The sequence below is a fragment of the Notolepis coatsorum genome (assembly GCF_963971535.1).
Source record: "Notolepis coatsorum genome assembly, chromosome: 3".
Classification (NCBI taxonomy): domain Eukaryota; kingdom Metazoa; phylum Chordata; class Actinopteri; order Aulopiformes; family Paralepididae; genus Notolepis; species Notolepis coatsorum.
In genome coordinates this window covers 141,162,836-141,183,927 of record NC_140167.1, presented here as the reverse complement: position 1 = coordinate 141,183,927, position 21,092 = coordinate 141,162,836, and the positions used below count along the sequence as shown (strand labels likewise).

Here is a 21,092-nt window from a genome sequence, read left to right as displayed (position 1 = left end):
TAGAGACAGATACTGCATGATATTCGAAAGAGGTGAGTGACAGTTCTGGGAGTGGTGTTAAGTTTGTAGCCCATGAAGGAGATGTCATGAGGCCAGTGCCTCCACCCCCTCTGGAAGGTCGAGGTGTGTGAGTGAAGTTATAGTTTGTAGATAATGCTGCAGGTGTTGATGAGTTATTGGGGGTTATCCAGGTCTCAGTTAGAGCCAGGAGCTGCAGATTTTGACTATGGGCGTAGGCAGTAATGAAGTCAGCTTTCTTGACTGCTGATTGACAGTTCCATAAGCCTCCCCGTACTGTGACAGGTGTATTAGTGGCTGTAGGAGGGTAGGAGAAATTAGCCGGGTTGCTAGCAAACTGCCGTGGGTGGGTTGAATCTGTTATGGAGGATCAGATTGTGGATATAGGTATGAGACACATTGTGGTATCAAGAGTGGCAGGGAAGAAGGGAGGTAGTAGAGAAATAGCAGAATGGGAGGGAAAGGGAGATTTTTTTTAGAGTGGAGTGTAAAATAGGATTATGGTGTACTTAGCACTAGGTGGATCCCTGGATTCCTCTGCGGATAACTCCAGGAAAACTCCTATTTGTCCCTCTTCGTTTCTTGACGCTTCGCTGATGCTAAGCCAGCAAGCCTTTAAATCCCTATCACTAATTAGTGTTGTCTAACACCTGGCCCTTAATGGGTCACTTAAGGAAACAAAATGGCCGCTTTAAACACGCCCCTTAATCAAGTCAGCTGGTCAGGTCAGCAATCAAGTCTCAGTTTAAAGATATTACTAAATTACTTAAAATGTCTTACCCTGATGCAGTGTAAGTCTCTCAGTGAATGTGCTGTCCTTCCACAACAGAATGTAGTACAGAGTGATTCCAGGAGAGGCTGAGGTTCTGCTTTTAAGCAGTGACAGGCCTTTGATAGCACACTCAGTACACAAGTGCTGTCTTTAAGCAGGAAGCAGCCTTTAATGGGGCACTTAAGGAAACAAAATGGCCGCTTTAAACACGCCCCTTAATCAAGTCAGCTGGTCAGGTCAGCAGTCAAGTCTCAGTTTAAAGATATTACTAAATTACTTAAAATGTCTTACCCTGATGCAGTGTAAGTCTCTCAGTGAATGTGCTGTCCTTCCACAACAGAATGTAGTACAGTGACATCAGATGTGAGGTAAGGCCTTTATGTTATGAATCTTGGGGTAATCAGATGTTCCTTTCTCCGCCATCGGAGTGTGTGTGTGTGAGGTTCGCGCCGACCAAAGTACGGAGAAGCGATTTTTAAGACCCCGCTTCTCTTCGCGCATGAGGCCACATATACTATCAATAATCTAGTGTTTATTTGAAAACTATTCATGAATCAGCCGAAAAATGACAACGTGTTTTGTGTATTCCACTAAAGGGCTATTATCGTGTCTTTCTCTGGAATTACTAGAAATCTCCAAAACTATACTCTTATTCAAAACGGTATAAAACGGAAATGTACTGATGAAAAAACAATCCATTTCGTACATGTTGACTGCAAGCAAGTCATTGAAAAGCGACAGGTGTATTAGACCCATAGCCATAATTTAAGATATAGTTTAAGCGTTCGCAAATATCCCTGTCCTCCCATTGATTAAAGCGGTGGCAATCTAGACCTAATTTCCCGGAAGGGGCGTGGCACTCAATGTGTTAATCTATGATGTAAAATAAATCTAAAATAAACCGGTCAGGCTTAAGGGGTTAAGATGTTAGTCCCCAGATTCCACACAGCAAGGTTGGTGAGAATCAGGTGAAAAGGCTATGGTAATTTGAAAATGTTAAGTTTGAATGCGCACTGCAAATTTGAAAAGATTGAAATGAAAGCTAGTTATCGAGCTAGCTAGCAAGTTATCACTTTCACATGGTGGTCTGTGTGAATTCATAATATCCCCAACACTGTAATTTGGGGATATAAATATGTTTTATCTTCTCTAGCACAAGGCATTCCAATCACTTCTACTGGTGTCTTTGTAATACATCTGGGTCCATATTCACATTTTTTCTTTTTTTCACTTTTTCTCCTCCTGTTTTTCTGTGTTTTTCTCCCATCCCAATTTAGTCATCATGCCAATTCCCCCCTCCCCTTCCTGGTCATTGCTCGCATGTGCCCCCCACTGGTCGGTCTAGGGAGGGTTGATAGATACTATCACATGTCCCCTTCGATACATGCAGTCAGCCAGCCACTTCTTTTCACCTGCCAGCGCGGACTCTCATTGGTGAGGTGTAACGTGTGGGAGGCTCACACTACCCTCACCATCTCCCTTCCTCGCTGTGCAGGCGCCCTGACCGACCTGTAGGAGTCGCCGTTTACAACGACCAGATTACCACCCACCGGCTTCCCTCCCACTGACTCTGCCAATTGAGCCAGTATGACGGCCGGCCAAGCCCGAGGCAACGCTGACAGCCGGATTCGATACCAGTGTCTCTCGCGTTGGTGACGAGCGCTTAGTCCGCTGTGCCACCCAGCCGCCATTTCACAAAACCTTTCAAAGTGAAAGTAATAGTCTTGAGTGGTTCGCAACATGGTCGGGGTGATTTTTGGGGGTCACAAAAAAAATAAATAAACATGTTTATAATTTTTGGTTGATGCTTGACTACTGTTGTTGTGGGTTGACAAACAGGCATCCCTCTGTTTTTAGGGGTCGGAAACCAAAAAGGTTGAGAAACACTGGTCTAGAGTCAGCTTCAGTCCGTTCGTTTGGGTAAGGTCAGTAAGACTGTGGGCTAGATCCACAAAGAATGGATTGCACGGAGCAAGTTGCACCCTTACTTACAATTCTGCAATCTGTTAATAAAACTTTCAATCAATAAATCAATCTGCACGGTGATTGATTGAATGAAAATTGTATTAACAGATTGCAGAATGGGTACAATACAGTACGGCTCAACACACACAATTGTTAAGGGGATGCAGACCAGAGAAAGACTTTCGTCTTGTTTACATCAGGGTCCCCCATTTTCAATTCATAATGAATTGTAAGTAAGGGTGCAACTTGCTCCATGCAATCAATTATTTGTGGATCTAGCCCTGTGTGTTCCTGGCCACTGACCCCAGATCAGCACTCCGACTCGAAGGTTTGTGAATATAAGCCCTGCATTTGAAAATATTGACCTATAAATAATAATATAATAATAATAAACTTTATTTGTATAGCACCTTTGTTGACAGAATCAGGCTATAGGGCGACAATAATGTGGTCAAGAGGCATGGTTTCTATCTTTAGCCTTTAACTGGCGTGGTTTATTTATTCACATGGTATGAGCAGTAGCACATGAGTCCTCCTCTCTGTGAGAGGTAGGTGGGGGAGAGAGGTCGAGTAGGAGGAGACATTCCTATTTATACTCGCCACCTGGTGGTGTCTTGAGTGGCTCCGCCTAGAGCGCCCTCTAGTGGAAACAGTTATATATGCAGTTAGACCGTTAATAACAATCCTACCTAGAACCTCTGACTTCAACAACATTTCATACAGAAACTGCAGCTCAAAGTGCTTCACAACAGAAAAAAGACAGGCATAAAATGAGCACATAAAGTGCAGACATAAAATCACAGTTTTTCACATTAGGATCTAACATCCCAACAGGCCACCTTGTTTATGGTTTGCTTCAGTTTTAAATAGACAATGATAAAAATAGTAAGATAAAATAGTGTAAAATAGTGCAGTGCAATAAAATAGTAGAATAGAATAGATCAAATATATTTCTTTTACAGTGCAATAAAATAGTTCTGGATTACTGTTCAACAGTTCAAAGTCGTCTTTACCTTCTCTGTTTGGCATCCACAGTTTAAAACTTGACAGTCTTCCCTCCTGTTTTATACCCACGTTGACCCTTCAAACCTCCCATTCAGGGCAAACCTCCCTCTCAGGGCGCAGTTCCCTCTCAGGGTCCAGTTATAGGCCTGAGTCCTACAGTTTTAAAGCCAAACAGTCTCTTGTTTGATACCCACACAGTTTAATACCTGACTGTTTTGAACCTGTAATAAAAAGTAATGGACAGAGTAAAAGAATACAGTGCAATAAAAGAATAGAATAGAATATATAGTAAAATTATGTAATAGAATGGACAGAGTAAAATAGTGCTAGAGTGTATTAGAAGGCTATGGTGAAGAGGTAAGTTTTTAGCGTATTTTTTAAAATATTAAGAGATCTAGCTTCCATAATGTCCATAGGTAGTGTGTTCCATAACTTTGGTGCATAGTTTGCAAAGGCTGCATCCCCGATTTTCCTTAGACTGTGGCTTGGAACCTTCAATAGACCAGTAGTAGATGATCGCAATGTTCTAGGAGGCACATACCGTAATTCCTCTAATAGTAACCGGTATTCAATTAAAAACCGGGTCTCGATTAATAACCGGGTGCGCGGTTGAGCTAAGCAATTATAAGCCGGCCTCCTAATACAAGCCGGGTTTCATGTATATTAGAGGAATTACGGTATTTCCCTCAACGGATTTACCATAGGCAATATATTTGGTTATTGTTGTTATATGCTGGCCTGGCTGTGCAGTAAATACCATATAATGGTATGGTGTTAATGTTTACCAAGAGAGTAAGCCTACCTCAGAATTGTATAAAATGAAGTGGTTATTATTATTATTATACCAGTATTGTGATTGCACTATTTTACTTTATTTTACTTTTTTTGACCACCTGTAATTGCACTGTTTACTACCGTATTTCATACAGTACTTGGTTTCAATAAATGAACCCAGTACATTTTACTGGGTTCAAACTGACACAAAATGTTGATTTATTCATTATGATCTGTTTGAAAATTAGAAATATAGGCCTCTCTCTTATACATGCCTCCTCCTAATACAAGCCTGGTATCCGCTAAAGTTGAAACAAATACAAGCCGGGGTTACTATTAGAGGAATTACGGTAGTTGACTGAGAGAATTTGCAATGTAGCTTGGTCCTGTTCCATTTAGTGCTTTGTATATAAGGAGGAGGACCTTGAAATCAATTCTAAATGTTACCGGAAGCCAGTGTAGGTTAGCTAATACTGGACTGATGTGGTCTCTCCTCTTGGTTCTAGTTAGTAGCCTAGCTGCCGAGTTCGGAATGAGTTGGAGTCGTTCTGTGTATTTTTTTTGGGAGGATAGTGAGGAATGGATTACAGTAGTGAAGTCGGCTTGAGATAAAAGGCATGGATCAGTTTGTCAGCGTCTTTTTTATTTATAAACGGCCGTACCGTAGCTATGTTTTTAAGGTGGAAAAATGATGTTTTTGTCACCTTGTTGATGTGTGATTTAAAGCTTATATTAGGTCTGAGTCTATTATAACACCAAGACTTGTAACTTCGGGTTTGATCCAAGGAGTAAGTTGCCCCATATTGCTCTGTAACATTTATCTTTTTGTTATAGGACCGACTAGTAAGATTTCAGTTTTGCCCTCATTTAATTTAAGGAATTTTATAAACCCGCCCTCCAGTCATGAATATGAGCAGAATACAAAATAAGCTGAGGAGACTCATTATAATATTCTTTAGTCCAAGTAGACTCTGTGCCAGTCTCTCTTACATTCTCTTTCAAATCAATCAGTTGGAAATCATGTTGGTCACCATTTTGGATCTACAGTATATAAAACAATGACCTCAATCTGACCACGGTCAATTGTTGACCAATCTAATTATTACAATACTGCCTTGCGCTTCACGTAGAGGTGTAATAACAAATATATCACAATCATGGAATGAAACAGTGTGCTGGGAGTCCAATCCAAACACTTTTGGATATGAGGTGAAGTTACAGTTCTATCCATCTTATCATAGTGCATGCTGGTCTTACCTGTGTGAGGGAGAGGAACTCATGCTGGTCTTACCTGTGTGAGGGAGAGGAACTCATGCTGGTCTTACCTGTGTGAGGGAGAGGAACTCATGCTGGTCTTACCTGTGTGAGGGAGAGGAACTCATGCTGGTCTTACCTGTGTGAGGGAGAGGAACTCATCTGGTCTTACCTGTGTGAGGGAGAGGAACTCATCTGGTCTTACCTGTGTGAGGGAGAGGAACTCATCTGGTCTTACCTGTGTGAGGGAGAGGAACTCATGCTGGTCTTACCTGTGAGAGGGAGAGGAACTCATGCTGGTCTTACCTGTGTGAGGGAGAGGAACTGATGCTGGTCTTACCTGTGTGAGGGAGAGGAACTCATGCTGGTCTTACCTGTGTGAGGGAGAGGAACTCATGCTGGTCTTACCTGTGTGAGGGAGAGGAACTCATGCTGGTCTTACCTGTGTGAGGGAGAGGAACTCATGCTGGTCTTACCTGTGTGAGGGAGAGGAACTCATGCTGGTCTTACCTGTGTGAGGGAGAGGAACTCATGCTGGTCTTACCTGTGTGAGGGAGAGGAACTCATGCTGGTCTTACCTGTGTGAGGGAGAGGAACTCGTGCTGGTCTTACCTGTGTGAGGGAGAGGAACTCATGCTGGTCTTACCTGTGTGAGGGAGAGGAACTCATGCTGGTCTTACCTGTGTGAGGGAGAGGAACTCGTGCTGGTCTTACCTGTGAGAGGGAGAGGAACTTGTGGGCGTGTCTAAGGCACTCGGCTAGTCTGGGACTGTCCTGCGCTCCTGCCTGAGAGAGGCCACACCAAATAAACAATGTCACACACAGTAATAGTCTCGTACTGGGACAGGCTGAATGATGAAACATTAAAAGGAAAACTCCAACATTTTGGGAAATTAGCTTATTTAACATCTTCCCTGGAGTTAGACAATAAGATACATACCTTTTTCGTCTCTGCATGCATTAGGCTTAGGGAACTCCTGGACCGTTAGCCTAGCTTAGCTTCATCACTGGAAGTGGGTCAGACATTTACCCGAGTTCCCTACAGTCACGAAATACACACTCCAAATACAATCAAAATACAACTCCAAAACGTTCCTGTAAACATGTCACACGAGTCTCCCAGTCACACAAGTCTCCCAGTCACACAAGTCTCCCAGTCACACAAGTCACACAAATCTCCCAGTCACACAAGTCTCCCAGACACACAAGTCTCCCAGTCACACAAGTCTCCCAGTCACACAAGTTTCCAAGTCACTTGTGTGACTGGGAGACTTGTGTGACTTGGAGACTTGTGTGACCTGGAGACTCGTGTGACTGCGAGACTCATGTGACTTGTGTGACTGGGAGACTTGTGTGACTGGGAGACTCGTGTGACTTGTGTGACTTGGAGACTTGTGTGACTGGGAGACGTGTGTGACTGGGAGACTTGTGTGACTTGGAGACTTGTGTGACTGGGAGACTTGTGTGACTGGGAGACTTGTTTGACTTGTGTGACTTGTGTGACTGGGAGACTTGTGTGACTTGGAGACTTGTGTGACTGGGAGACTTGTGTGACTGGGAGACTTGTGTGACTCGTGTGACTTGTGTGACTTGGAGACTTGTGTGACTGGGAGACTTGTGTGACTGGGAGACTTGTGTGACTGGGAGACTTGTGACTTGGAGACTTGTGTGACTTGGAGACTTGTGTGACTGGGAGACTCATGTGACTTGGAGACTTGTGTGACTGGGAGACTTGTGTGACTGGGAGACTCGTGTGACTTTTGTGACTGGGAGACTTGTGTGACTTGGAGACTTGTGTGACTTGGAGACTTGTGTGACTGGGACTCATGTGACTTGTGTGACTGGGAGACTCGTGTGACTTGTGTGACTGGGAGACTCGTGTGACTTGGAGACTTGTGTGACTGGGAGACTTGTGTGACTTGGAGACTTGTGTGACTTGGAGACTCGTGTGACTTGGAGACTTGTGTGACGGAGACTCGTGTGACTTGGAGACTCGTGTGACTTGTGTGACTTGGATACTTGTGTGACTTGGAGACTTGTGTGACTTGGAGACTTGTGTGACTGGGAGACTTGTGTGACTGGGAGACTTGTGTGACTTGTGTGACTTGGAGACTTGTGTGACTGGGAGACTTGTGTGACTTGGAGACTTGTGTGACTGGGAGACTCGTGTGACTTGGAGACTTGTGTGACTGGGAGACTCATGTGACTTGTGTGACTGGGAGACTCGTGTGACTTGTGTGACTGGGAGACTCATGTGACTTGGAGACTTGTGTGACTGGGAGACTTGTGTGACTTGGAGACTTGTGTGACGGAGACTCGTGTGACTGGGAGACTTGTGTGACTGGGACACTCGTGTGACTGGGAGACTTGTGTGACTGGGAGACTTGTGTGACTTGGAGACTTGTGTGACTGGGAGACTTGTGTGACTTGGAGACTTGTGTGACTGGGAGACTTGTGTGACTGGGAGACTTGTGTGACTTGGAGACCTGTGTGACTTGGAGACTTGTGTGACTGGGAGACTTGTGTGACTTGGAGACTTGTGTGACTGGGAGACTCGTGTGACTGGGAGACTTGTGTGACTTGGAGACTTGTGTGACTGGGAGACTCGTGTGACTTGGAGACTTGTGTGACTGGGAGACTCATGTGACTTGTGTGACTGGGAGACTCGTGTGACTTGTGTGACTGGGAGACTCATGTGACTTGGAGACTTGTGTGACTGGGAGACTTGTGTGACTTGGAGACTTGTGTGACGGAGACTCGTGTGACTGGGAGACTTGTGTGACTGGGACACTCGTGTGACTGGGAGACTTGTGTGACTGGGAGACTTGTGTGACTGGGAGACTTGTGTGACTTGGAGACTTGTGTGACTGGGAGACTTGTGTGACTTGGAGACTTGTGTGACTTGGAGACTTGTGTGACTGGGAGACTTGTGTGACTGGGAGACTTGTGTGACTTGGAGACTTGTGTGACTGGGAGACTTGTGTGACTTGTGACTGGGAGACGTGGTAAATACACAGGTCACAACATGTTTACAGGAACGTTTTAGAGTTGTATTTTGATTGTATTTGGAGTGTGTATTTCGTGACTGTAGGGAACTTGGGTAAATGTCTGACCCACTTCCAGTGATGAAGCTAAGCTAGGCTAACGGTCCAGGCGTTCCCTAAGCCTAATGCATGCAGAGAGACGAAAAAAGGTATGTATCTTATTGTGTAACTCCAGGGAAGATGTTAAATAAGCTAATTTCCCAAAATGTTGGAGTTTTCCTTTAACAAGCAAGTCAATATGAGAGTGAATAGTTGTAGTAGATCATCACCTCAAGGAAGGCCTGTACGGCAAAGCAAGTGTCCCAGACCTGCGATCCGTTGGTCCCCTACATGGGACAAAGACGGTAGAATGTGATGTCTAGAACAGTGGTCAGGTGGTCTGTGCTAGTAAAGTAATCCAGGTTATGCAACCAGTCAAAGGTTCAGTGTTTTGTTTTGAATAATAATGATAATCATTATCAATAATCATTATAAATAATAATAATAATGTGTAATAAAGGGCACTAGAGAGCCACACCTCCACTCAGATGTAGTAAAGGGCAGTAATGAGTAGGGCTGCATGATTTTGGGAAAATATTGAAATGCGATTTTTCTGACGGATATTGCGATACAATTTGCAATACATTATTTAATTTTTTTTGCCAACTTGCAGGCTTGCATCTGGCCTACGCGGTGGGTCTGCTCGGTACACAGAGCCTGGACCTTTTTCTTTTGACCTGGGAATCGATACCGGTACCCAACGGTACCTTTTTCGGTACTTTACTCTCTCTCTCTGAAGTCTAAACTTCACAACACACAACCTAAAACCCCTCCCTACCTCCCTCTCCCCAACCGTTCCTACAACAAATTTTTTTATGTTGCATTTATTATATTATGTATAATTAGTTTATGTTTAAATATCAACATTATCTGGCAATCGTCAGTAAATACTATCAAACTCCTCTGAGGTCATCTGGTCCAAAGACCAGATATGGGATGCGAGAGCGCACGCACACACAAAGAAAGGGAGAATGGCTTATAGTAGACTTAATGATTTTAGAATAGTTCAGCTAATGAAGTTAAATGTTTATTATAATCAACTATCCAGTTCGTTTTTATAGTATAACGTTTTGCTACTTAAACGTTAATTGAACATATGGTAGAGAGAGGGAGGGAGAGAGAGAGACGGGCTCACACCTCCATGCAGGTGTAATAAAGGGCACTAGAGAGCCACCTCCATGCAGGTGTAATAAAGGGCACTAGAGAGCCACCTCCATGCAGGTGTAATAAAGGGCACTAGAGAGCCACCTCCATGCAGGTGTAATAAAGGGCACTAGAGAGCCACCTCCATGCAGGTGTAATAAAGGGCACTAGAGAGCCACCTCCATGCAGGTGTAATAAAGGGCTCTAGAGAACCACCTCCATGCAGGTGTAATAAAGGGCCCTAGAGAGCCACCTCCATGCAGGTGTAATAAAGGGCTCTAGAGAACCACCTCCATGCAGATGTAATAAAGGGCACTAGAGAACCACCTCCATGCAGGTGTAATAAAGGGCACTAGAGAGCCACCTCCATGCAGGTGTAATAAAGGGCTCTAGAGAACCACCTCCATGCAGGTGTAATAAAGGGCATTAGAGAGCCACCTCCATGCAGGTGTAATAAAGGGCACTAGAGAGCCACCTCCATTGAGGTGTAATAAAGGGTAGCTCTAGATTCTAGAGTCTAGAAAGTAGGCATGCCACGGTAGTCAGTGATACCAGTGTTACTCAGGCATCCACAGAGTAAAGTTACATTACTTGCCCACCGCCCCCATCGGTGTATGCTTTAAAAAAAATTGTTTTATAGAAATACAACTAATTTTGTTCATTTTCGCATATCAGTGCCCACATTCATCAAATAAAAAAGGTAGGTATTGTCTGTTGGTTTCTTTTTCAATTAGAACATAACGTCAACTTTGTCTGTCCAACAAATGGATACTAGTCATTGAACATTTATTAAAAAAGACAGACAGACAGACAGACAGACAGTGGATCAATGTAGCCGCATACAATTAAATATCAAAGTAAGCACTCTACAGATATTGAGCTTCATTTTGTAAGATGTCCGGTGTCACCGGTAATACCAGTGTTGTCATTAGTTTATTAGCCATGGGAGATTTCACATCGCCGCAGCAACCCTACTAGAGAGCCGCAGGTGGAATTACATCAATAAAGAGGAGCCCTAGAGAGCCACACCTCCATCTAGGTGGAAATACATGAATAAAGAGGGGCCCTAGAGAGCCACACCTCCATGCAGGTGGAATCACATGAATAAAGAGGAGCCCTAGAGAGCCACACCCCCTGATGCAGGTTGAATTAATTGCATCCTGAAAAGAAATGGAAAACTCACCTGCATCTTCATGCCATCCAGTCCCAACCTGGACAAACAAGAGAACTTGTCATTAATTTCCATATCTGTTTGCTGTTCGCTCTGTGGCCAGTGGTTACATTTTGTGGTTTTTTCCACATTTATTTATTTTTTTTAATCAACCTTTTCTCCTCTTTTTCTATTTTTCTCCCATCCCAATTCCACTGTGCCAATTATCGCCTCCCCTGTCTTGAACGTTGTTCGCATATGCCCCCCACTGGCCGGTTGTAGGGAGGATAGAAGCCTTGCATCACGTGTCCCCTCCGATACACGAGGAGGCAGCCTGTCACATCTTTTCACCTGCCAGCGCGGACTCTCACTTCCTGTCTCTGCTGTGCAGGCGTCCCCCAACCGACCTGTAGGAGTCACTGTACACAACGTCCAGATTACCACCCATCGACTTCCACCCGCTAACTCTGCCAATTGAGTTAGTATGACGGCTGGCCCAAGCCGGAGGCAACGCCGACAGCCGGAGTCGAACCCGGTGTCTCTTGAGTTGGTGACGAGCGCAATGTACGTTGAAATGTAACGTTTTTGGAGATACTGTACGAGCTTTCCCTCGACAGCATCCATGTAATAAGCATACAAATTTTAGGTGGGCACCTAAAAGTAACCAGCGATTATTTTCAGTTACTTTTGTGTCTCTACTATAGCAATGATAGATAATGCTGTTCAACTGTCTGTGCAAGTTAGTATCTACAGTATTACACCCTATTTGCCTTTTTCAAATATATTGATTTGAAAAATGTGATTTGTAGATGGGAAATGTGCTATTATGCTATTATATACTTTCTTAAATAAAAAACACTAAATCAAAAATGTTATCCGTTAGTCCAGTGTTGACAAACATTACATAAACAAACCTTTTATAGCCTAACAGCATGTACAATTCAAAATTCTAATTTACCTGTTATCTAGTGTTAGTCCCTGTATCAAGAGCTCAGTCAATCGTCTAGACTCTAGAGTCTAGACTCTAGACAATGAAAATATGTCTCCATTCTTATTTCTTATTTTTGGTGGTGAGGTTTACGTTTGAATCACTGATTGGGCCTTAAAATGTACGTATATATTTTTACACATCTGTCTGGATATAACTGCATATAATCCTTTTTATATACCTATTTATATGTCTACATATAATCCATATAACTCTGTATGATAGCATGTACAATAATGCTGTATATGCCGTATATATATATAGTATATATATATATATTTATCCACATCTGTTTGTCCACACTTATCCATATTTATCCACACCTGCATATATCCCTTTTACATATCTGTAGATATTATACTATATCTATATAATAAACTATTTGCCAGCAAGCAATATTCAGCAGGTGACGCCATGGCATTACAGTATTTTTTAGCAGCCCCCCCCCCCCCCCCCCCCCATTCCAAAGGGATCGGTGAGGGAACCAAAGTTTGCTCCATTCGATTGATAGAATAATAAAAACAGCCTTAGGGCCCGTGTCGACCGGGGACGTTTTATGAGTTGTCAGCTCCTTTCTGTCATTCATTTCTATGCTACAGACGCGACAGGCACGTTCCTTTTCCCAGCGCCGCGCCTCGCGTTTTAGCGCTCTCGGCGGTTAGCGTTTTTGGGCGGAGCGCTCCCAGCGCCTAAAGTTGAAACTAGTTCAACTTTTGGAGAGGAGCGCCGCTCATCAAGGTAACTTTTTTCGACCGACCAATCAACATCGAGCAAGTGGCGGAGCCTTAGAAGAGAAGAGGCTCGACTGACTGACCACAGGTAGTCCGGGATTCTGGACACGTGCTCCTGAAAGGCTGGAGAGGAGGATCCGTCCACATACCAGCGCACCAACATGTTGATAGTCTTGGAAATCTGAGGAGGGAGCCCAACACATCAGCATCACATCTCCCTATCAGCTGGAAGCTTTTTAAAAATTATTATTACATATTACAAAAAACGTAATATCTCGTGTTTCTCCGCCAACGCTTGAGCGCCAAAAACCTAATATCTAGTTTTTAGATCCTTTGATCTTTTCCCTTTGATCCCCGTTCTAAGCCGGAGCTCCCTGGCACATCTGCCTACGTTGGAATTGCAATGACGATCGAATATTGCCAGGTGGCAGTATCGCCTACCTTATAAACATGCATGGGCCAGCTTACTACTGGCCCCACAGCCCCCCCAAACAACTAGGGACTCATTGTGAGCAGCAGTGAGCAGGACGCGTGAACACTTTCGGCAACCAACATGCGCTTCCGCGTTTCTCTGATTGGCCGAGCGCCTTCCGCGTTTCTCTGATTGGCCGAGCGCGGCTCCCCCTTAAGCTCCAGGAGAGAGGAGAGAGGCTGAAAACCCGCAGTTCTTGCCCGACTGATGGGAGCCAAATCCCGGATCCGATTTTTCTGATGAATACCCCCAAAACATGGAGGTCCCGAACGCATGGAAGTATTGATTGCGCCGTAACGAATCATTAAAAAAATATACCATTAACTGGAATATGTTGTGCCTTTACACATATGTTGGATTATGTAATTGGTTTGTCATGACAAACTAATAAATAAATAATAAATGTCACTGTGTTGTTGTAGCCACCGGGTAAATCGCGATTTTTTTATTAGTTTGTCATGACCTGTGTTTGTTACTCCGTCGCCAGGGGTGACCAGGTATGAACTGTGTTTGTTACTCCGTCGCCAGGGGTGACCAGGTATGAATAGAATAGAATAGAACATTCTAGAACATTTGTGATGTCACAGTAGAACATTCTAGAACATTTGTGTTCTATATATTCAACAATTCACCCGATGATGGTCTAGCTATGGAAAGATGGAATTCTAACATGAGGGGGAGTGAGCGGTGGTGGAAGGCGAGCGAGGCAGCTTATGGAGAGCGGGGAGAGTGGAGTCCTCGTGAATGGCCCCGGCCGGTGCAAGACAGTCCAGGGTTTTGGGTGAATCGAGATGGGAGCGAGTGGAATGAGGGCTTGCGTCAGGAGGGAAGCGCGTCACCGGGTGCAAGCCCAGTGTCCCCTCGGGGTGTGACGTGTGGAGAGGGAAGTGAGAAGGAGGTCTCGGAGATGGTGGAAGACTACGTTTGCTGTGGAACGGTGGGCAAGCCTTGCCCTCCGTTTTGCTGTGGCAAAGGGAAGGAGTCGGATGGTGTAAAGAAGAAGAAGAAGGAAGAGGAAGAACGGCAAATGGAGCTACGAATTTCCAGAACGACCGATATTCGCGATCAGTCGGAGTACAGTGGGGAGGAGAGGGAGAAAGAAGAGAGGGAGGAGGAGGGGTGGGAAACGGTGGGGAAGAAGAGGAAGAAGCGGACGGAGAGGAACGACAGCGATGGGGATAGCCAGGGCAAGGGTGAGAGTAGGGGGGAGGAGAGGGGGGGAGAAGGGGGGAAGAGGAAGAAAGGGGGGGACGATAGCTCAAGTGGGCCGGGAGACGAGGGTGCTGGAAAAGATGTGGCAAAAGCGGAAGTGATCCATATAGTGGTCAGGCTTGAGGGGGAGAGGGATGAGAGGAAAGTAGGTAGGCTCGAGTGGCCCAAACTCATTGCCGAGCGATTAGGAGAGGTAAAGTACGTGAACGTTTTGTGGGATGGGAATCTGGCCGTAGGGTGTGGTAGTGAGGGGCAGGTGGAGGTGGCTAGGAAGATGCAGAGCATTGGGGGGGTGGGTATAAGTAAGGTGGCGAGAGTAGGGGAGAAGAGGGGGGGGGGATGTAAGGGGGTGATAGCTGGGGTACCGGTCGAGGTTATAGTAGAGCAGCTGGTGGAAGAGCTAATGGAGAACGGGCGTAATGGCATAGTTAAGAGTGCAGAAAGGATGAAGAGGGGAGCAGAGAGGGCAGTGACGGGGACGGTAGTGATTACGTTTGAGGGTGGGGTTGTTCCTAGGGAGGTGTTTGTAGGGCGTAGGATGTATAGGGTTAGGGAATTTGTTCATAATCCTCTTAGGTGCTATAGGTTCCAGGGGTTTGGCCATATAGCTACTATGTGTAGGAAGGGGATGAGGTGCGCTAGGTGTGGCGGGGAACATGAATATGGGAATTGTGGAGAGGGAGTGAAGCCGAAGTGCTGTAGTTGTGGTGGGGAGCATAGTGTAGCGTTTCGGGGGTGCGAGGTGATGATGAAGGAGGTCGCGGATCGGAGAGAGAGAAGGGAGGGTAAGTTGACGTATGCTGGGGCGGTTAGCAGGGCAGGACAGGGTAGCCAAGAAAGGGTGCAGGGGGTTGAAGGAGGGCATTTGGCAGTGAGGGTAGAGCAGGTGGAAAGAGAGAGGGGAAGGGAGGAGAAATTAGGTATTGTGGCCTTCGTGGCAGGGGTAGTTACTGGTATGGCAGAGGCTAAGGGTAGAACAGAGATGGTGAAGATGATTGTTAGGATAGCGGTTCAACATCTGGGATTGGAAGGTCTGGACTGGAAGGAGGTGTGTAATGAATTGGCTGAGGGGGCTGCGAGGGACAAGGCTGCGAGGGACAAAGCAGCCCAGGATAAGATAGCAGGGGGCAAGGAGGGTCCCGCGGAGGGGGGCTCAGGCAGGAAGTAGCAGCAGTAGCTGCACTCCAATGGACAATGTAGTTGATGACAGGGTCCAGTAGAAGAAGAAAAAGAAGGTGAAGAAGGAGAAGAAGGAGAAGAAGAAGAGCCCATAAAAAGAATTGCGGAGGGCAGTAATACGCCACGATGCGTCTACTCTGCCGGAAATTCAAATAAGAAGAAGAAGAAGAAGAATATCTCAGATCTCAGTAGACGTTGTTTCCGGCTACTTGTCTGTAAGCTTGAATATATACTGTATTTTGCGCATTTTGAAACAGGACTGAAGATATCAACTGTTAAACAACATAGATTGAAACCTGCATTTCTCAAACATGTTTAGCCGTGGAAAGATGCCACTGGATGTATGTCAAGTCAACAACATCTGGGACCTTCTCAAGAATGCCATCCAGGAGATCCAGAGGAAGAGCAACAGCGGGCTGAGCTTGGAGGAGCAGTACAGGAACGCCTACACCATGGTGCTACACAAGCACGGCGAGAAGCTCTACACGGGCCTGCGGGAGGTGGTCACCGAGCACCTCATCAACAAAGTACGAGAAGATGTCCTCAACTCTCTAAACAATAACTTTCTCCAAACACTGAATCAAGCCTGGATCGACCATCAGACTGCCATGGTGAGGATCAGAGATATCCTCTGGTACATGGACTGTAGCTATGTGCAGCAGAACAACGTGGATAACGTCGACAACCTGGGCCTCATCATCTTCCGGGACCAGGTGGTGCAATACGGCTGCATCCGGGACCACCTCCGACAGACCCTGCTGGACATGATCGCCTGCGAGAGGAAGGGAGAGGTGGTGGATAGGGGAGCGATCAGGAACGCCTGCCAGATGCTCCAACCTTTGTCAATCAAGTTGTACATGTTTTAATTTATTTGTCATCCTTGCTTTTTGTTCTATTATGACATCACAAATGTTCTAGAATGTTCTATTATGACATCATACTGTGACATCACAAATGTTCTAGAATGTTCTATTTATGACATCATACTGTGACATCACAAATGTTCTACAATGTTTTATTATGACATCATACTGTGACATCACAAATGTTCTAGAATGTTCTATTATGACATACTGTGACATCACAAATGTTCAATTTGAATAAAGTGCTTAATCTGATTAAATTAGTCTTTTTTCTTTTATTAAGAAATGTCAATACAAGTTTGTACAGTTGAGATACACATCTACAACTCATTGTATGATGTCCAGCACAATAATCTGAATGTGTGGGTGTCAGTCATTAGATTTGGAAGCCTAGGGAAAATTAATTAGCCTTTGCACACAGAATAATTCATTATAACACAACAAACATGCATATAGAGTTCTCCATTGATCCACACTTAAAACGTTTAGTCCAATTTCTATTCATATTTTGTCAGCTTTGTGCTGAAAATGTCTTTCAGAGTGTGTGTTTGGGGGACAGGGTGTGTGTTTGGGGGACAGGGTGTGTGTAAGTACAGGGCCCACTCCTTGCATTCCGACCCCCTGCAGTGTGACTCGGCCAGCCAGAGTAGATGGCCTTTGTCAGTTCTTTGATGTTGCCCTGGGAGATGCCCATTGTGAAGGGGGAAAAGGTGGTTGCCATGGCGACCTCCTCTCTCCACACCTGGGAAAGTTGACCCTGTTGAATTTCGAAGGATATCTTTGTAGATTGGTTTGGTCGACCCCCTCTGACAGGATGGAGGTGGAGGTTGCAAAACCCTGCTCCACCGCGTGGAATTCCAACACACCGAGACTTTAAACAAGACTCTATGGGGCGAATTCACAAAGAATGGATTGCGCGGTGGTAATTGCACCCTTAACTGCTCACGATTTTCCCGCAGTATCTGCTCCGTCTTTGCGAGCCATTCACTAAAGATATTGCGCGGATGAGATACTAGCGCGAACACGCCCATAGGTGTGCAATTTGATCTTGATTTGCTCCAACGCAGTTGGCTCGTGGAGCAGTCTGCACCTGCTGGCGCTGTTGCCAGATATCAGGAAGGGGGCAAATAAACCCGAAATGAGGGAGAGGGAATTAAGCTCTTAAATCCAATGCACACGGCGGGCGATTCTTGCCAGGCTGTTATTGCTGTTATTGCTTCCATTGTTATGAATAAAAGAACCCACACAGCAGGAGATTTTCGAGCGACAATCGAGCGAAAGGGAGCAAATAGCACCGGACGCAATGCTGACGGAACGCAGTTACCACCTCATTTCACCCGTTGCGCTTCCTTTGTGAATAGCAAACTGTGTTTCAGAGCTATTTGCGCCGGCATAGCGTCAGAAAAAGCTGCGCAATCCCTTTGTGAATTCGCCCCTATGTGTTGAGGGCAGAAGATCTCCTCCACCCAAGTTAACCCAAGCCCGATCCGTTGGGTGCCGTCGTGTCCTGTGGAGTTCAGACATAAATATCAAGCTCTAGTGTCAATGTGCTAATGGGTTTGAGTTTTTCTCCATTGATCCATACCACCCATGGTCCCACCCACCATGATCGATGATCGGTCCATGTTTGGCGTTAACTGGGTATTGATCGGTGTGTGCTGGTATGTCTGTGCCTGTGACTCAGGGATTTATTAAGTACAGCCTTGTCATTGATCAGAATGTCTCTACATCGACCCACATGAAAATAAGATGTGTACCTATTGTGTATTTTTGCTTTTCAATATGCATGTTGTGTGATTGTGTGTGTAAACAAAAACGCTTTTTCTACATTTGTTTCTACCTTGTTTGGGGGACAGGGTGTGTGTTTGGGGGACAGGGTGTGTGTTTGGGGGACAGGGTGTGTGTTTGGGGGACAGGGTGTGTCTGAGTACAGGGCCCACTCCTTGCACTCCGACCCCCTGCAGTGTGACTCGGCCAGCCAGAGTAGATGGCCTTCTACTCTAACGTTTCATTTTGAGCATGAACCCAATGTCTCACTTTATGTAGTATGTATGTATGTACTGTAACAATATGTATACAACCGCTACTGTATTTTCATTTCAGGTAGTTGTACCTTAAGAGAATTGAAGGCTGGCATCTGTAAATGCAGATATAAGTACTTTATTCTTATTTTATTATCATTATTATTATTATTATTATCATTATTTTCTTTCCAATGAAATGAAAATCTGAAAATAAGTGGTATATGATGGAAAATATGAAAGTCAATGCTTGAAGGAAAATGGACTTCGGAAATCAGTTTTTAATTTTTTATTTACTGTTCTGTAAAAGTCTTGTCGATTGTAATGTTTTATGTTTTGTGTGGACCCCAGGGAGACTAGTTGTTGTCATGCATTATTACATGGCGTTTTCACATTCGCCGAAATGCTTGCTTGTGATTGGTCAATAGCGCTCGTCAGAGGTCCGTTATTACTCGATAACGGACCTCTGCCGAACAATAATGACCGCTGTGCGCAGCTGTTCGCAATCAAGCCCACTGACACACTGCATCAGTGCAGCCAATCAGACACACCTGCCGGCTGCACTGACAGCGGAGTGTGTGTGACGATGACAGCGGGAGCGACAGAACAGAACTGCGTCTGCATTTGATCTCGTCTTGTCGATGTAAAATGAATTAGGTATATTGTTAGTAAGTTAGCCATGTAATAAGCGGGATAATGTATAGCTATACTCGATCATTGTCGCAAAATAATTGACCTTCACTGACGTTTAAAACACCTCGGCGAGGCGCCTCAGTATTTTAAACTCTGTGTCGGTCAATTATTTTGCGACAATGACCTCGTAGCTATACATTATCTCTTACATAGCTAATGGGGATCCTAATAAACTCAACTCAATATTGGAGTTGCCTGGATCCAGTCCTTCTTTGAAGCATGCTAGTTATTTGAGTTTCACATTTCTTTACACAGTCCTTTGCATTCGTATTGAACCCTGCAAGGTATTTTGAGCTACAAGGGTCGGGTAGTATTATATAGACAGACATGGCAGTGCTCCATAGTATGGATTAGTGTAGATGAAACGCTCAGTCATTGGTGTGTAGATATAGAGGTTCAGAAGTTGGCTTGTTAATAGAGTCGGAATCCGACTTGTTGATGGATGATAGTTGGTTCAGCAACAGGGGTAAGCCTGGTTTGAGAAGGGCAATGATCCTGGTTTTCCTCCAGATCTTTGGTATGTTTGATCAGCTCATCAGCCTGAGGATCCATTTCCTCATCAGAGGTCCAAAGTGCTCGATCTCTTCAGTGAACATGTTATTCAGTCCGATGGCTTTACCGGTCTTAAGAGTGTTGATGCTGATATTGAGCTCTTCATGGGAGAACTGCTTAGTCAGTCCAGTGGTTTGGGAGTTGTTTTACTTCTACTTTTGGTCTTGGCTGTTTGATGGTAGATTTCCCATTGAGCAGATTTTTTTGGATGAGGCTCCACGACTTTTTGCTGTTTTTATGCCATATCAGTTGTTTTCAGCAGGTTTTTCCACTTCAGCTGGCGACTTTCTGATATGGAGGTCTTTCACCTACTTCGAGGGTATACTTCCAGCAAAGGGGTCAGATTCATAGAGCTGTTGGTGTTGCTCATACAGTTCAGTACTTTGGGCATCGAGGCCCAGGATGTAATGAGTGTGGTAGCCTCTTGGGATGTTCTTGTGGGCTGCTTTGTGCACAAGCTTGGTGAACGTGTCACTGTTCTTGGTGTCCGCTGGAAGGCAATCTTCCTTTCGAGAACTTCTTGGAAGCCAGGCCAATTCGCTTTTCCAAAGTGTAATCTTCTTCGGAACGGAACTGCGGTTGGGGTGATTGCAGCATTGACTGTGATGCTAATGGGACGGTGTTGGGTTCTTGACAGTGGCCACAGAACCAGCTTCTTGCTTCTTCCGGTGATCTTGTGGCTGGCGAACAGAATACCAGGGTTGTAGCCTGCTCTCCATCGTCCACTGTTGAAGGACGTTGGTTGTTTGGCGTTGTGGGTCAGATTAAGCTGGCTGTTTTTGGCCCACATTTGTACTCCATGTGTTGTTGTTGTTGTTGTTGTTGTTGTTGTTGTTGGCTGTATATCCCCATTGTGTGCTGTGGCTGTTGAAGTCTCTAATCACCTTGGGTTTCCCGCGTGCTGGTGTTTCATGCATCTCCATGGGTCTGGGAGGTGGTTTGTAAACTGAGGTGGTGGTAACTCCTTGGAGCTCAGTGGTTAGAACTTCAATGTTGTTGTTTTTATAGTTTTTTTTATTGTTTTTTGACATGGTATGTGGTCATACCTTCCACACGAGGGAATTTGCAGATTTGTTTCAGTGCCGGCCATTAACATGGTTAAATGCCAGCACCCACTTCAATGATAGCGTTGTGAACGCATAATCTCTGTTTTAAATTATGGCTATGTGTCTAATCTGCCTGTCGCTTATCAATGACTTGTTTGCAGTCAACATTGT

The 21,092-nt window shown here is 45.0% G+C and overlaps 1 protein-coding gene across 1 annotated transcript in view; it reads right to left on the bottom strand.

Moving 5' to 3' along the window:
* Positions 1-21,092, bottom strand: part of lss (lanosterol synthase (2,3-oxidosqualene-lanosterol cyclase)) — a 119,722-nt gene that overhangs the window by 44,159 nt on the left and 54,471 nt on the right. Inside the window, exons 10-13 of the mRNA XM_084309580.1 lie at positions 12,967-13,064; positions 11,198-11,225; positions 9,102-9,158; positions 6,503-6,574 (exon numbers count right to left, since the gene is read on the bottom strand). Coding sequence (XP_084165706.1) covers positions 6,503-6,574; positions 9,102-9,158; positions 11,198-11,225; positions 12,967-13,064 — 255 coding nt within the window. The remainder of the gene's footprint in view (positions 1-6,502; positions 6,575-9,101; positions 9,159-11,197; positions 11,226-12,966; positions 13,065-21,092) is intronic.